At 52.3% G+C, this 17,814-nt stretch overlaps 1 protein-coding gene across 1 annotated transcript; it reads left to right on the forward strand.

Moving 5' to 3' along the window:
• The first annotated feature begins 5,668 nt into the window (after positions 1-5,668).
• LOC101136203 (keratin, type II cuticular Hb3) lies at positions 5,669-12,998 on the forward strand. Its single transcript, XM_019037988.2, has 9 exons — positions 5,669-6,342; positions 7,920-8,128; positions 9,312-9,372; positions 9,506-9,601; positions 10,259-10,423; positions 10,689-10,814; positions 11,181-11,401; positions 11,951-11,982; positions 12,481-12,998. Exons 1-9 carry the CDS (start codon positions 5,959-5,961, stop codon positions 12,666-12,668), a joined length of 1,482 nt encoding a protein of 493 aa, XP_018893533.1. The 5' UTR covers positions 5,669-5,958; the 3' UTR covers positions 12,669-12,998.
• Positions 12,999-17,814: the final 4,816 nt, after the last annotated feature.

Genomic DNA, 17,814 nt, shown 5'->3' on the forward strand with positions numbered 1-17,814 from the left:
CCAGCCTCTCACTGCTTCCAGAGGACACTGCTGGCCCAGATAGCACCCAGAGGGGTGCTCTGTGCACCCAGGTCCCTGAAATCCTGCACTGTGAGTGCTCCTGAGGAGAGCAGGATGGGTGTGCATCTCATGGGAGTGGGTGGGGTGCATGGTGGAGAGGACTCGGGAGGTGCTGAGCAAGGCTGTTGGGGGACCGGGTTAATGTGTGGGGCATAACCAGACAGGCGGAGGGTGACCAACAAACTCAAGCACAGGGCTTGGCTTCGGGTTCAACATAAGGCCCACTTCAGGTTGCCCAGCCTGGCTAGAGCCTCCCTGTTCCTGGAGGGATCCAGCAGGAGTGGTACAGCACGGAGGGTGGGGTGGGACACGACGCCCTCCAGGGCTACCCCCTCCAATCGTTCAGAAGGCTTGTGGGAGGAGTGTCAGAGACGAACAGGAAGAAAACCTTGGCCCAGAAATGCTTGTCATTACCCCGGAGCTGGAGCTCACCCACCTTCATCACACCTGCATGGCATGCATCCATTTCATAGAACAAAACCCTGAGTTCTGTGGCTCAGAGAAGCCGTATGAGTCATAGCTGTGCTGCAGAAGCTGCCTTAGAAAAGATGTCCTGGACTGCCAGGATTGCCACAATGTTCCCACCAGAGGGCACCCTAGCCTGGCATCAGGAGGTACCCAGTGCTGCCATCTAGGAGAGCCCTTTTCCTACAAGAAGCCCTCCTACGTTGATCAGCGTGGAGTGTGGCTTTCACGGCTCTTCCCTGACTGGATTTTTTCACTTTCCCAGGGGCTTCTCTACATGTGCTCAGCACTCGGCCGTGTACCCCTCCGTGGGTGTGTCTATTTTTTACAAATCTCACCAAGTGAATAAATGGCCCTTTGCTTGTTGCAACCCTCATTAAATACCAAGCTTTACTGATGGGAAGGGGCCTGTTGTGAGTGTCTGTGCTGCTCCATTAGTCTATCTACGTATTGCTGCACACTTTATTATTACTATTTTATCTCGAGTCCTCAGACTTTCCTTTCCTTTTTCATAACTGGCTTTGCTATAAATAAACTTTACTCTTTCAGAAAAAAAATAATTTTATCAAGTTCCTCAAAATAAATCCGGCTGGAATTTTTGTTGGGTTTGCATTGAATTTGCCAACTAATTTAGGGGCAATTTATAACTTTAGAATGCTAGGTCAAAGTATTCCTGAATATAGCATAATTCCATTTAATCAGATTTTCTTGGTTTTTATTTTCATTATAGAGTTTTATATTGTTCTCCATAGACATCTTGTGCATACTTTATAAAGTTATATAATACTTTATTGTTTTTAATATGTCTTAGGAATGACATCTTGTTTGAGATCTTGTCGCCCAGGCTGGAGTGCAATGGCGCGATCTCAGCTCACTGCAACCTCCGCCTCCCGGGTTCAAGCGATTCTCCTGCCTCAGCCTCCCGAGTTGCTGGAACTACAAACGTGCCTGGCTAATTTTTTTGTATTTTTAGTAGAGGCAGCGTTTCACCATGTTGGCCAGTCTGGTCTCGAACTCCTGACCTCAGGTGATCTGCACGCCTTGGCCTCCCAACATGCTGGGATTACAGGCAAGAGCCATTGTGCCCAGCCATATTTTCCATATATTTTCTGATTAGCTGTCACTGATAAAGAAAAGCACTTTTGATTTTTGTAAGTTGACTTTGTAACTAGCAGCACTGCTCAACTTTTCCTGTTACTTCTACCCTGTATCAGTTGACTGTGTTGGGTTTTCTACACAGCTGATCCCATTGTCTGAAAATAATGGCAGTTCTATCTCTTCTCTTCCAATTCTTATAGACATTTCTTTTCTTGGCCAGGAATTCTAGTATTTTACAGCATGGCCTTGAGAATGAACACCTTTGTGTTGCTCTCAGTCTTCATTGGCATGTGCCTCAAGTTCATCCTTTAGGTGTGACATCCTCTAAGCTTCAACCACGGTATCCACCACCCTGTGAACACGTCTGTGCTCTTCTTCCATTCATTGCCTGGTATTGCCTCCACCCTTCTGACCTTTCCAAACCCCTCTATCCTTCAAATCCCAGCTCAAGTCTGACTTTTCCTACAAAGCCTCTGACTGCTCCAGCCCAAAGCAAGCTCCCACTCCGAGGAAGAGGAGTCTTGAAGAACTGCTTCATCCAGAATACAAATTGTGCATACTTACAAATCTGCCCAACTACACTGTTGGATCCTTGAGGACAGGGGCTGTGTATTAAATCTCCCTCCTCTTCAGTACAGAGAACTTGCATAGTAAATAGTAGTGAGTATGTGAAGGTGCCACATCTTATCAGCTCTGGAGGTGTGTTGTGAGTTCAAGGCCAGAAGGCAAAACTGGAGGCATCAAAGAATTCTTCCTGCCTGGAGCAGGAAGCCGCTTGCACCCTCCGCCCTCCTGGATTGCGTGCCTTCCACGGGCTTCACATGCACCACCCCAGGTCATCTTCGCAAAGGCCAAAAAGGCCAGTATTAGAATCCTCATTTTTCAGATGAAGACACAAGGTTTACAGAGATTAGCTAAAGCATCACACACACACAGTGACCTAAATGAGAGCTGCAGCCATATTTCCAGGACTCCCAGATCTAACGACTTCGCTGCAGCAGGCTTCCCATGGAAATGTCACTTCCACAGCCAGGTGAGCAACAGACCTGTGGCCAGGCACACCTGGAGAAGACCAGAACAGTCCCCTTTTACTCAACGATTTCACCTCCAGGAATTTGTTTTAAGGAAATTACTAGACAGGTGCCCAAAGATGTGTTTACTAATGTTCATTTCAGAGTTGTTTATCAAAAATCCATTAAGAAGGCACAAAAAATGTGAAGGAACATGGATATTAAGGCAAGAAAGAAGTGACAAAAGTCAGAGCATCAGGGTGTCAGAAACCCAGCAGACAGGCAGGCAGACACCAGAAAAGCACACAGGAATAAGGCCAGGGAGTTGCACCCCAAGAGAGACAGGTGGGAATCTGAGGACCAGATCAACAGGGCAAGCTGTCATTCCTCCAGGCCAACCCAGACCAGGTGTGAAGGGCAGGCACAGAGTCCAGGCCCTGGTGACTGAAACAGCCTATGGCTCTGCCGGACCCTTTATGGGCCCATGGTTAGGGCGGGAACCAATCACAGCCTGGAGCCCAGGAGGGAAGAAGCAGCCTGGGGATTTGGGTGCTGCTGTCTCTTTGTCAGCTTCCTGTCTAACTCTGTTTTCAAGGGATTCCTGGTCTGCAGTTCTCTTTGTTCTGAGCCATTTACAAATAGATGCTCTAATTAAGGCTTTCTGAGGCGGCAATGATTGCCTTGTAAAACTGCTTTCTGCTTACCCAGGAATGGTACTCTGCATCTCACTAGCCGTGTACACTGTCCCTTTGCAAGGCCCTGCCAGGTGCCTGCAACCAAGACCCAGTCACCCTGCTAGCACAAAGTGAGGTGGGGGTGGCGCTTCCCTCCACCAGGCACTCGCACGGTCCTCCCAACCTCCAGCAAGCTGTGGATTACCATTTATATTTCACAAGTAAGGACCCTGGGGGAAAACGCCTGTGCCATGGCACAAAGCTAGTAAGAGATATAGTTGGGCTTCGAATTGTGTCTTTTTATCTCCAGGGTCCATGCTATCTTCAGAGCCAATCAGGGCAGGGGTGGGCATGGTCATGGCTCCCCCATCCCAAGGAGGTCATGTGTCTACACAGAGCCCCTCGGTGGAGGGGTCCAACACGATCCAAGCCTGCTGGATTGTGACAGATGAGCCAGGTCAGAAGACAGCAGCGCAGTTTCCAGCATGGTGATGGAGAAATGCTTCACAGAGGGTTCACTGCCCTGCAGTCCTCAGCATTTCACCAAGAAACAGATCCCCCATAATCATTGGATATGTGTGGAGAGCATTCCAGGTGCTCACTGGTTCCAGTGTGGGTGGGTGAAGAGCCTGGTCTTTCTTGGCTGTCTAGCAGATGTTTGACCCAACCAAGACTGAACATGACAGCACCAGCCAGCCCAGCCTCCCTCAAAGATGCTCCCAAAATCCCACTAGCCACTCAGCTGCAGTCAGCCACCCCCAGGCCCCCCAGGTACCCTCAGGCTGTGCCTCCCTGGTGTGTCTTTCACACCAGGATCCCCTATCACACAGCCCACACCCCCAGAGTTCCCGCCCCAGACACAAGACTCTGGAAGCCTGTCCACAGGACCCAAGAAGAGGGACTAGGAGAGTCCTTTTTTTGGATCCGTGGCAGATGTCCAGCTCCCTAAGAGACTTCAACAGCACCATCGCCTGCCCTCCCTCAGGCCCACAGAAGATGGGCCCCTCTTCCATCATCCCCAGATCCCCACTCTGGGATATAACTAGCCCACTCATCCTGAGAGGGAGTGGGAAGGGCAAAAGATGAGAGTCACAGGAGGGTTACTATTAGCCCAGAGTGGGTCAGGGTTGGGTTGTGGCTGGGTCAGGACACAGGTCCATCAGTGGAGTCCTCCTCATCCTCTCCTGACGAAAGCAGTCCAGAGATGTGTGTTTGGAAGGGTTGATGGGCTCAGGTCCTCGGGTTAAGGCAAACCTCCTGGCTCGGTCCCACTGTCCATCCATCAAAGCCATTGCCTGTCCTAACTCAAAGGAACAAAGGCCCAAAGTAAGAGAGCTTGGCTTTAGGAACAGCCACATGAGCTAGCACCCTTCTCTCACCCAGTGTGTTCTCTGAGGTGAGAGAGTGATCGCATTTAAGGACCCTGCTGATGTCCCTCACCTCCCGCACCTTCCCTCCTTCCTGGTGAGTACATACACCCCAAGACCCCATCACTGAGCTTCCCTGCTGGGAACCTAAAGAACACCAATCAGCCCGGACATTGTGAGGGCCTTCCCCCCATCTGTGGCTTGTCATCTTTCCCCCTAGCCAAATGTTGGCTCCCCCACATGCATGCTACCTCCAAGCCCCCCAGGTCTCTGTAGGATTTCCAGAACCTAGCACAGTGGCTAGTGCATAGTTGGTGGGCACCAAATAAGTATTTCCTGAATAAATGAATAAATGAATACACATAGTCTAGTCTGCAAATCAGAGCCGGACTCTTTTCTGGTCATCTCTCAATCCTGTACTACCCCACCCCAATCCTCCTCAAGCCCAGGTCCCCACTCTCCTCCATGAGTCCCTGGAGCTCTGAGGTATTCCACACTCCCCGCTCCCGATCCCATCAGCAATGACGCCTGGAACTCTGAAGCATAGCCCTGGCACTGTCCTGAACTCTCTGAATCAGTTTCTTCCATGTCCCAGATGGTGTCCCTGCACTAGGAATACCCAAAGTGCAAAGAACATGCCCTCCTCCCACCCCAAATCTCTACCCCCACTCCCATCCCTGACCAGGCTCTGAGCAGGAATAGGATAGGAGCGGCCAATCTTGACAATGAGGAAAGGAACCTGCCTTTGAGATAAAGACAGGAAAGCCTACAGCAAGAGGTTGGCTGGGAGGCAGCCCCCTCCTTGGGACAGGCCAGCCAGTCCACCCCAGGGCTTGGCTATGGGTCCAGGGCCCATAGCCCTAGCTCTGCCCCTTTCAGAACAGGGTTCAGAGAGCAGGCTTCACCCCAGGTCACTGCACCCATTCCCCACGCTTGGAGCGCAGAATGCAACTAATGCTTTCAGGAACCCCTCTCCCTGCTCCACAGCAGTGCCAGTGGGAGGGGCAGGAGCAAGGAGGAAGCTTATAAAGGGCTTTGAAGATGAAACAGGGCCCGTGGCCAGGGATTGTTGATGCAGCCACACTGAAGAGGCAAGCAGGGTTCTAGCTTAAGAGGCCAGGGTGATGCCAAGCCAATAAAATTCAGCTATTGTCTCTTTGCTCCCTCTTTTAACGCCAGCTGCTCCTGGCACATAAAAGGGCCTGCCATCAGCCAGGGAGCACAGGCCCTTGGCTCCATCCTCTGCCATCTACTCCACTGTTCAGACACCTCCTAACCTCCATCATGACCTGTGGCTTCAACTCCATAGGCTGTGGGTTCCGCCCTGGAAACTTCAGCTGTGTCTCTGCCTGCGGGCCCCGGCCAAGCCGCTGCTGCATCACCGCCGCCCCCTACCGCGGCATCTCCTGCTACCGCGGCCTCACCGGGGGCTTCGGCAGCCACAGCGTGTGCGGGGGCTTCCGGGCCGGCTCCTGCGGACGCAGCTTCGGCTACCGCTCCGGGGGCGTGTGCGGACCCAGCCCCCCATGCATCACCACCGTGTCGGTCAACGAGAGCCTCCTCACGCCCCTCAACCTGGAGATAGACCCCAACGCGCAGTGCGTGAAGCAGGAGGAGAAAGAGCAGATCAAGTCCCTCAACAGCAGATTCGCTGCCTTCATCGACAAGGTGGGTGTCCTGGATCACACCCTTCCTGAACCCCTACTCATGTTCAGAACTCAGGCTGGGCACTGACAGGGAAGTCAAAGGCAAGAACTTGCCCACAGAAGTTCCCAGGCCAAAGGGAAAGGTAGTCATACTTCTAGGACACAGACAGAAAGACAAAAATAGGACCGGGAGCTACCAGACTGATGGGGGAGATTAACTGAAAACACAAAAGCAGAACAAGGCGCAGAGCCTTCCACACTGAGTGATAATATCACCTAGTGAGCAAAGGACCCCTGTGTGGGCGCTCAGGGCAATTGAAGCCAAATAACTGCTTAAATGCCAAGGAGATGCTGTCTCCATCAAGGCAGGGCTAGTAAGTGTGGTGCTGGAAAACTGTCTGGAAGTGGGTCTCGTGGATGGCACAGAGCTCTTTCTATACCACACAGTGATTTGGCCACTGAGCGGGGGCTAGAGTATTTTGTCCAAGCTCCTGGGGCTCAGGATCCAGGGGTGAGCAAGAGTCATGGTCCCCATCCTCACAGGCTTTATGGGGAGGCAGGCAGTGCACAGTCTGGGTTTGGTTGAAACCATCTGTGGAGTCAGTGTCCAACTCGAGTCTGCAGCCACCTTCTCCACCGAATCCAGGCAACCACCATGTGGCAGTGATGTGAGAGACTGGGAGAAAAGGCTCTGACTAGGAAGATGTTCTGGGGTTGGAAAGAGCCCTCCAGAGCCAAAACCTCAAGAGAGGAGTCACACTAGAGAGATGCCCACCAGAAAGGATCGGGAAAAAAAAATGTGGAATTTCTAATAGCATAAGAGACCAAGGATAGCATAAGACAGGACCTACCAAGGGTGTGGCCAAGTTATTAGACAAAAGAAGCTGAGTGGAGTAGTGGGCCAACCTCATGGCTGGGAGAGGGATGTTCCTATAATTGTCAAAGTGAGAGAAGACACCCCTTGCAGAGCAGAAGATCGGAGTTTGAGCTCTTCTCTGCCATTGTGAGCTCTCAGGCAGTCAGGGAACCTCCTTGGCCTCATCAGTAAAATGAGGGGGTTGGAGCACAGGACATTCCTACTCTCATATTGCAGGTGACTATTATTCTAATTGCATTGTTGTTGTAGGGTTTGAATAATTGGCACATGCTTTATTTTTCAACTTTTACAGTTTGCCTTTCTAAAAAGGTCCACCTGGCTTGGTGTGATTGAACAGCAGTAGCTGTTCAGTGTGGGGTGCCTTTCTGTTAAAGGGTTCTTTTAATCCTCATAGTAAGGTGAGCTTTAACCTCGCCACTCTACGGAGGAGGTGAGTGCTTTATCCAAGGGCACATTGTTAACAAGTGGCAGCAGAATCTGGACTCTTCAAGCATTTTCCATGACACCAGGTAAACTGACTTAGAAGAGATTAACTCCCAGGAAGAACTTCCAGGTGGTGAACTGGTTAAGCCCTGGTGGCATTTTTGAGAGAGATGACATAACGCCTTCCAGGGAAGACTCTGGGTCAGAGAGTTGGGGGCTTTCAGGCCCTCGTGCTGGGAACCCCTCTTGTCCTCTGATGCTGCAAGAAGAGGTTCTTAGGCTCTGCCTCTGGGTGGCAGGTGCGCTTCCTGGAGCAGCAGAACAAGCTGCTGGAGACAAAGCTGCAGTTCTACCAAAATCGCGAGTGCTGCCAGAGTAACCTGGAGCCCCTGTTTGCTGGCTACATCGAGACTCTGCGGCGGGAGGCCGAGTGTGTGGAGGCTGACAGTGGGAGGCTGGCCTCAGAGCTCAACCACGTGCAGGAGGTGCTGGAGGGCTACAAGAAGAAGTGAGTGTGGGCAGGAGGGGTTCTGGGCACAGGAAATAGCACGGTGGCAGCTCCCTGAGCCCGGAGGAGTATCCAGTCTGCAGCTGGCATCTCTGCCTGAGAGTGGAGAAGAACCTGTACCCCCTGCTTGAGACACAGGGGTCCCTTGGGTGTGGGGGATGGAGGCTCAGCTTGTCTTTCCACCAGCAGATCAGGGAAACAATGCTCTCTCCCTTTCTCCATCCATTTTTCACAAAAACTTGTATTCCTGGGTCTCTTTGAGACCAGATCTCAAAGTCCTGGACCTGTGTCTTCCTAAGTTTGCTCTCTCACTCAGCTAACACTATCTGATCACCTACCACATGCAGCACACTGTGCTGGTGATAGTGACACAGGGCCACGCAAGCCACACAGTGCGGGTTCTTGTGGAGCCTGCAGTCTGCTGGAAGGCAGTCGTGACAGAGCCACAGATCTAGCCCTTCAGCTACAAAGTGTGATATATGGTATGAAGAATACGCACTGGATCCTCAGAAGGAATCTGCTTTTGAGGGGTGGCCAGCTTCCTTCAGTAACATTCTCTCCATGGACTCCCCAGGCCCAGCATACCCCTCCCTCCCTGTCTCTGAGCTGCCTCCCACAGCTCAGGCCAGGAGGGGAGAAACAGAGCGAGGATCCCACCACCTGCAGCTGAGTGGGGGCAGGGGAGGGCTCGAAGGAAGAAAAGATGGAGACCTAGGCGAGAAAAACAGCACCTCCCACTCCCCAACCACACACATTCACACACTCAGCTTCCAGATCCTGCTCTCCCAACCTCCACCAAAACAGGGGAGTGAATTAGCCGGGCGTGGTGGTGGGCACCTGTAGTCCCAGCTACTCGGGAGGCTGAGGGGAGAGAATGGTGTGAACCTGGGAGGCGGAGCTTGCAGTGAGCCGAGACCGCGCCACTGTGCTCCAACCTGGGCGACAGAGCGAGACTCCATCTCAAAAACAAAAACAAAAAAACAGGGGAGTAGGCACTTCGTTTCTCTAGTGCATCCCAGTAGTACCCAGGCCAGCAGCCTGGTTCCTGCAGAGCCCCACCCATTTCACTTGGGGGCAGGAGACAAGCAGGGGGAGGTCTAGGAAAGAGACTCCTTTGCATATATGCTCATGGCCAAGATCAAGAGCTGTTCAGACAAGGTCCTGTTCTCCCTGCTCACCTCAGGTATGAAGAAGAAGTAGCACTTCGAGCCACAGCAGAGAACGAGTTTGTGGCTCTAAAGAAGGTGAGTGAAGCCCAGCTGGCCCTGAGCCCGCCCTGAGTCCCGCCACCCATCCTCTTTGTCCTGCCACATGGCAGCCAGGTCCTCAGAGCCCTCTGAGGAAAGCTGGCCTCACAGCCCTTTCTACCCCACCCAGGATGTGGACTGCGCCTACCTCCGCAAGTCAGACCTGGAGGCCAACGTGGAGGCCCTGATCCAGGAGATTGACTTCCTGAGGCGGCTGTATGAGGAGGTGAGGGGCTCTCAGCCATGGTGGGCACAGATCCCCCCATGGGATCCCCGACCCTCTGCCCAGACACCCACAGGCATGAACCAGGCCTGCTGACATATGAACCCAGGCTCACGGCTGGAGGGTTGGCAGGGAGCAACGAGAGGGAAGGAACAGGGAGGCAAACGGATGGAAAGCCAAAAAGGAACAAATTTAGTAAGGGGCAGGAGAGTGAGCACCCCAGACACCTGTGCCTTGGGAACCTGCCCCGCGTCCTTCCCCTTAGCCAGTGGACTGCAGCATAGACCCCACACAGCATCAGACAGAATTGAACCCATTGCTCTGGCCCAGGGCTTTCTCTGGCAACAATAGCCTTCCTACATGGGGTTGGTCTAGGAGAATGGAAAGAGGCCCCCCATACAAGGTCTGAGCCCCTGGAAAGCATCTGGACCATGCTGGCTGCACATGGGCCTGAATAATTCCAAAAGCAAGCAGTTGAGAAGTGGTTGTGTTTTCCTCTAAAGGGATTTCCTATTTGTGCAGAAAGTTATGCGATTTCATCAGGTTTGTTTCTCCAAACATGAGACGTTCGCTCCTGATGAGCCAAAAGGATGATAGGCATCCAGGGATTAGGAGAAGCCCAGATAAGTGAGTTGTCCTTCCTTTCCCCACCTCCTGCAGGAGATCCGCATTCTCCAATCCCACATCTCAGACACCTCTGTGGTTGTCAAGCTGGACAACAGCCGGGACCTGAACATGGACTGCATCGTTGCCGAGATCAAGGCACAGTATGATGACATTGCCACCCGTAGCCGGGCTGAGGCCGAGTCCTGGTATCGCAGCAAGGTGAGCGGCACAGGACACCTGCCTGCTAGACATGGCAGTGGGAGGGATGTGAGGTATCTAGTAGAAAAGGCTTCTTTGTCTAGGGATTCTGATCCCTAAGGATGGTAAGAGAAAAACCAATAGCTCTCATGTTGGGGTGGCAGGGCAGGACTGCCACGTATGGTTGCACAGGCCGAGCACTGCACAATCTGTGCAATCATCTGAGCTGTCCTGAATGAATGGGATGTCTCATCCTGAGCCTCATGAACATCTCTGCTTCCTGCAGTGTGAGGAGATGAAGGCCACAGTGATCAGGCACGGGGAGACCCTGCGCCGCACCAAGGAGGAGATCAACGAGCTGAACCGCATGATCCAGAGGCTGACAGCCGAGGTGGAGAATGCCAAGTGCCAGGTACAGGAGCCCGGCCCACCCCTCAGTGTAGGAAGAGACTGGGGTTAGCCCTCAGCAGAGGGATTTGAGTTAGATTCTGGAAAAGTCTTCCCAGTGCAGTCTCATGGGTGACAGAGTAAGATGAGAAATCTACTGAAATATTTCTGATTGTCTTGGCCAAGGTGTGTGTGTGTATCTGTGTGGTGTGTGTGTGTGTGTGTGTGTGTGTGTGTGTGTGTAGTGTAAGTGAGGAGGGAAGGAAGATTAGGAAGCTGATTGGAGAGATAATATTTTAAGATAGAAGTTGAATGATCCTATTGGAGACTGGCTGGGATTTCAGGAAACTAAACTTCACTTTATCCTCTCCATATTCCCCCTACCTCCCAGAACTCCAAGCTGGAAGCTGCGGTGGCCCAGTCTGAGCAGCAGGGTGAGGCGGCCCTCAGTGATGCCCGCTGCAAGCTGGCCGAGCTGGAGGGCGCCCTGCAGAAGGCCAAGCAAGACATGGCCTGCCTGATCAGGGAGTACCAGGAGGTGATGAACTCCAAGCTAGGCCTGGACATCGAGATCGCCACCTACAGGCGCCTGCTGGAGGGCGAGGAGCAGAGGTGGGTCCAACCCAGCCCTAAGCACTCCACTTGCATAGACCTGCCCACCTTTGATTTTTCCCTATCTCAGTCTCAGTCCCCAGGTGACATTCTTGCCTCTATGGATCCCAGATCCATATCTTCAAGTTGTCTCATTCTCAACTCTTCCAAGATCCATACCCTGCCTGGTTTCTAGGACATCACCTATTCTAGGGCAGGGTTGCTGGCCAAACTCCACCCCTGACCTCGTCTTCCCAAGAGGGCCTTCCCCTTCTGAAAGTTGAGCCTATCTAGACCTGACAGATATGGTTGTTCAGGTTGTTCACTGCACAAAGGCAAATAACAGCTGAGAGACAAATAAGAATTGAAATCCAACCATACTCTACTTGCTAAATAGTGTGACCTGACGTTGCTTCAACTGCCAGAAAGGCAACTTTTTCTAAGCTGCACAAGGGAATAAATGTAGGTCAGAAATAGCCCTGAGATGACCCATTTCAGCACCTAGTGGAAATTCAATGACCTCATTGTGACTTCTTTTATCTTCCCCTTCCTTACTTTTTCCCCACTCAGGCTGTGTGAAGGTGTTGAAGCTGTGAATGTCTGTGAGTATCTTGAGCCCTGAAAAGGAAAATGTAGACTGGGGACAAAGGACTTCTTGACTATGAGTATATGCAGAGACTTTGGGAGGAGTGTTTCCAATAATTCCCCCAGTAAAGAGGGTAGGTTGGTCATGCAGCAAGACAGACTGAGGTTAGCTCGCAGGAAGAACCTCACAGCCTGAATGTGTTGGGGAGGGGAAAAAATAATAAGATGTCATTGCAAGAAGGGACGTCAGATGTCATTCATAACCTTCACCTTATATAGGTGAGAAAGCTGAGGCCCAGACAGAGGAAAGGACTCCCAAAGTCACAAAGCAGAACCAGGACCAGAACCCCGGTCTGCTGGCTCCCAGGCTAGGGTTCCCTCCACACCTTCAGAATAGAACTGGAGGCTCTTTGCATCCTTCCCTGGATGGTCGACACATCAGACAGACCAAAGGAAGGTGGCTGGATGGGATGGCCACCAGCAGGGGTCTCTTGACCCTGCCCTTGTTCCCACAGGTGTCAGCAGCTCCCGGGGTGGGGTTGTGTGCGGGGACCTCTGCGTGTCGGGCTCCCGGCCGGTGACAGGCAGCGTCTGCAGTGCCCCCTGCAATGGGAACCTGGTGGTGAGCACTGGTTTGTGCAAGCCCTGTGGCCAGCTGAACACCACCTGTGGAGGGGGCTCCTGCAGCCAGGGGAGGTATTAAGTGGCCCAAAAGAGAGCCAGGGGAGCCCCTTCTGCCTGCCAGACGTGCCACTGCCCCACCACCAGCTGAAAACAGCAGCACATCGCTGGCTTTTCCCCTTGTGTTCTGAGAATACACCATCGGCTCATTCCCACCAGCGGCTCCTCCCCACCTTTCATCCCACTGGAAAGGGGCCTGTGGCTGGGGAATAGACCCATTCCTTCCCCTGTCTCAGCCTTCAGCCCCTCCCGGGGAGAAGGGCCTTGCTTCCCCGGAAGAAGCACTGTGAGACTGTTCCCCCTGCCTCTCTGGCCTCTTGTCTCCCCTTTTCCAATAAACTTGGGGACCTGCTTTGTGTGCTGCAATGTCTTGCTTTCTTGGGGCCCCCCACACCCACCAAGTGGTGAGCACCCCAGCCTGATGATATGGCCTGAAGACTAGAGTCGTTCTGGGCTGTTCTCCGCCTGGACACTCGTAGGGCCTTGTACCCAGATGGTTCTGTCATCTCCTGGCCAGGCAGTGCTGACTGTGCTCACAGCACCTTCTACCTGTCACACCTGTCAGTCTGGATGGCTCTGAAGGGGACCGAGGAGGCCAGAAGTCAGCCGGAAGGCAGTGCATGTGCATGCGCATGTTTATATGTGTGCACGTGTATGCGTGCTTGTGTGTGTTTGAGTTTTGCCCCCTTCTTGCATACACAGTCCCCACTTTCTCTTCCTAGCATATCTTCACTCTGCCCCCCAGCCATCCTACCACGTACGTACCACAGCAACAACCACCAAAAGTGCCAGCAGCCACCCTTGGGGGCTGCCCTGTGTCAGTCTGGACCCCACCCCATTGCCACATCCTCCTCATGCTGCCCACCAAACAGGGAAAGATGAGAGCCTTGGCACCTGCCCCTGGCCCACCCTTCCCCAACTCATACACCTCCTGAGTACCTGGCAGCCTTCTCCACAGCTGACACGAGGACACCATCTACTCACTCCCTCAACTGCCCCACTCACTGCCCTCATCCGAGATACCTCACAGCTTCAACCCCAAGGCTAAGAGGCTCCTCTGCCCGCTGTTTGGCCCAATCTCTCCTGTCCTCCTCTTGGAAAGCTCTGGAGAGCTCTGGAAGACTTTGAGAAGTCCCTAACCCCACCCTCAAGCAATCAGGCCTGGAACAGTCCTTGCAAGGCTGCAGCCCACCTCCAGGGTAGCGCACTGCCTTCCTTGCTGGCCCTCTTCATTCCTCCCCTTCGCCCAGCCCCTGGCCTTTCCCACCCATCTCACCAGGATGTCCTTGGAGGACTCACCCCCTTCCTTTGCTTCCCCTGGAATCTCTAGGCTCCCCAGGACCCTTTAGCCTCCACCCAAGTCCAGGGGCTCCCCAGTGCCTTCTCTCCCTCCCACCTCCCAATTCCTGAGTCTCGGGCCTTTCACCTCCTTGTCTCCCAGGCCAGGCTGTCAGCTCCTCCCAGGCAGTTCTGCTCACTGGCTCACACCTCACCCTGCACCTTGCCTCAAGCATCCAACTACCCCAGGGCCTTTTCCCACCTCTCTGCACTCTCCCCAGGCAGTCGCATCAGCCTCTCGCCTTCAGCTACCACCCACAGTTAATGTCCTCCCTGGTTAAAATCCCCCACCTGGGCTTCAGAGCCCTGATGATTCTCCTCCTACCCTCACTCCTCGGCTTAGACCCACCAGCTCCAGTTCCTACAAGAAACCTCCACTTGTCAGTTTTAGAGATGCTTCGAACTCAGCATACCTTCCAGCTTAACTCATTGCTTCCCACCCTCTCAACCGGAGTCTCCTCCAGTCTCTCCTGCCAAGATCATCAACACAGTTGCCCAAACCAGAACCTATGATTTATCCATGCCTGCACCCTCAATATTCATTAAACCCAAGGACTTCTTTTTCTGCCTCCTAAATACCTCTCCATCCCCCTCTTTCCTCTCTCCTTACTGCTGCCAGCACACCCACCCATCACCATTTTGCCTGGAGTCCTGCTCTTCTTTCTTCCATGCCCCACCTCACAGCAGCCAGAGACCTTCATCAAACACAAGGCTGAGCTTTCAGTGGATCACCACTGTCCCTGGGACAAAGTCCAGACTTAAACACAATGTACACAATGTACCATCCCCTGTATGTCTAGCTCTGACTGATCGCTCAGTGCCTCTCACTGCTCCCTATTCCCCATTGCCCCCCACCTTTCTCCCCTACTCTGGCTCAAGATGTCCTGAACACCTGTCAAGGGAGGGGTTGGACCAGAGGCTCTGCAGGGGCCTTTTCAGTTCTGCCCTTCTTGGGAAGAGGCTCCGATTTCTGCTCTGGGGTTTAACACTCCCTTCTCAGGGGTTAAGGAGGATACTGTAAGGACTGCCAGCCTCGGGAGGTCATGGACGTGCCACCTGGGGGAACCCAGAGACTCCATGCCTCTGGCAGTGACGCATCTTCCTTCCACCCAACCAGCTCAAGGGGCTAGACAAGATTGTTGGAGCCTCTGGTCCTGAGTCCCTGAGCCCCATCTTCTCCACCACCACTACCACCTCTACACCAAGGAGGGGGTGGCTATGAAGAGCCCTAAGCCTTGGTGCTGAGAGAAAAAGAGAAGCACAGCCAGAGGATTGTTAAGCAGGCAAAGCTGATTACTTCCTAAGGGAGGTAACATTGAAGCTGAGACCTAAAGGAAAACCAGGAGCTCATTTATTCCAACAACAAATCATTATTAAGCACCTGCTGTGTAGCAGGTACTGTTACACAAGCTTGGGTTCCTATAAGTGAAAAAAAAATAGTTAAAGATGCTTGTCCCTGCAAAGCTTACATTTGAAAGCAAGAAGTGAACTGAAGTAAGGAGTTAGCCAGGATGAGAGATGTGCTCCAGACATGGGAACAGTATGTGAGAGATAAAGATGCAGCTGGAAAAGGAGCAAGGGGCCATCCTGGAGCTCTGATGCGTCAGAAAGCCCACCAAGGAGAGTGGGGGCTGCTCTCCAATGCCTCTAAAAGCTGAAAATGAGCACTTCGTTCCTACCTCCTCCTCCATAGCCCCTCCTACCCCAGCTCCAACTCCATTCCATGAAAGCTTTCTTCACCCAAGAGCATTTCTCATTCGTCCTTCCTTCCAGGCACTTTCCAATCCTCTTGCAGAGGTAGATGCTGTGGGCCAATTCATGAGGCCTTCCATGCTTCACAGAGAGCCAGCTGCCTCTTCTCCAGAAGCTTCCTGCTGGCTGCTGAGGAATGTGAGCTAGCTGGATGGTGGATCCCTCTGTGCTGACAAGCCTGAGATAGGGCCAGTGTGGTAGTGCCAGTACCCAGATTAACAGTGCTGTGACATCCACCCTTCTCTGCACACCAGTGAAGCTCTCATTCACTCAGTGGGCTGCTGCTATCACCTGCCTTTAAATGGGTAAACTACCCGAGGCTCCAAAAGCTGAAGGAGCTTGGCCACACACTCCTGCTGACAAAAGCTAGGAGGTCAAATCTCCAGCTGCCAGTATTTCCTACCAGTCCACTCTGCCCCTGCTATTCAGAGACTGAGAATGCTGCACTGTTATGATGTCATGGTAATAGTAATAACAACAAGAGCAGTCATAAACACTAATTGTTTAGTATCTGTTGTATGCCACACTATACCTCAAACTTATTTGTGTTGTCTCATTTAATCATCCTGTGGTAGCTATCTTCAGAGATGAGCCCCCAGCAGCTCCTCCCTCTCTGTGCATGGCACTGCTCATATCAAAAGTGGAGCCTGTTTTTCCTCCCCTTGATCTTGGGCTGGCCCCATGACTGCTTTGACCAATAGAATCTGATGGAAAGCACCTTCTGCAGCTTCCATGCCCAGATGGCCTCAAAGGGACTGGAGCACATACGGAAGAACAGAGGCCCTGGCCATCAGCTCCTGAGCTCTTGACCAGAGATAGCTCCAAATGCCAACCGTACAAGTGAAGCCATCCTGGACCTTTCAGCAGTGCCAGAGCCCCAGTCAATGATATGAAGCAGAAGAATCACCCAGGCAATTCACACAACTATGAAAAATATTGTTGTTTTAAGCCACTAAATTTGGGGATGTCTTGTTACATAGCAATAGATACGGGGAGGGCAAGTTGGTACCTGGCAGAGAGATGCTGCTGAAACAAAACTCAAAACTTGTGTCTTTGACTTTGGGCCCAGGCATCAGGCAGAGCCTAAATGTACTCAAGGAGACAATTAGTGAAAGCTGGAGAGCCAGCAAAGAAATTATCACTGGATGCTGGAGAAAAGGCCTGGGGGTAGGGGCTGCTTATTATGGCTGCAGCTGCTGTGGGCTTTTGAGTTCTTGCTTTTTACTGGCCAATCTCTGTTATGGTTAATAATGCTTTATGTTAAACTTTCTCTGTTCAAATTATTGTCTTCTGATTGGACCCTGACTGATACACCCTGGCCAACCACGTCACTTGAACTCCCAGCTGGTGGCCAGCACCAAGTCCAGCCATGTGAGATTTTGGCCATATTGGGCCTTTCAGACATTCTAACCCTCCGAACAACATCATGTAAAATAGAACTCCTCAGTAAACCCACGGAATCCTGAGGCATGATAAAGTATTGCTGTTTTAAGCCTCTCCATGTGGGTGACTTGCTGTGTGTAATAGATATCTGAAACACCTCCCTATGGCCCAGTAGATATCATCATCCCGTTCTAAATTTGAAGGAACTAAAGCTCAGTGAGGCTTAGTGATTTGCCCACAGTTACAGACTAGTAAATGGCTGAACCGGCACTCAAACTCAAAGGGCATTAACATAGCCCTTTCAAACACAATCTCACATAGGGAGCTAGAAGGATCTTAGGAATACTGTCCAATCTCCCCATTCCACAGCCAAGGCAGCTGAAGATCAGGGGATGGAAGCAATTTGCCCAAAGTCACACATGTGGCAAATGGCCATCAAGTCTCAGAATGAGAAGCCCAGTTCTCCTCTCAACCCAAGGCTCTTCCTCCCTGCAGAGTGCTTCTCTCACATACTTCCCTTCTCTCACATACCTTCCTTCCATTCTTACCCCATCTTTTTCCCCATGCACTTTCCCCTCCAGGAAGGCCCTGGGGTGGGGGCGGTGGATGATCACCTTGGTTGAGAACCCCTAGAAAACATATGGCCACATCTAGAGACATTTTTAGTTGTCACAAGAGGGTGGTGGAGGACCCTT

Source organism: Gorilla gorilla, chromosome 10 (genome assembly GCF_029281585.2).
Source record: "Gorilla gorilla gorilla isolate KB3781 chromosome 10, NHGRI_mGorGor1-v2.1_pri, whole genome shotgun sequence".
Lineage (NCBI taxonomy): Eukaryota > Metazoa > Chordata > Mammalia > Primates > Hominidae > Gorilla > Gorilla gorilla.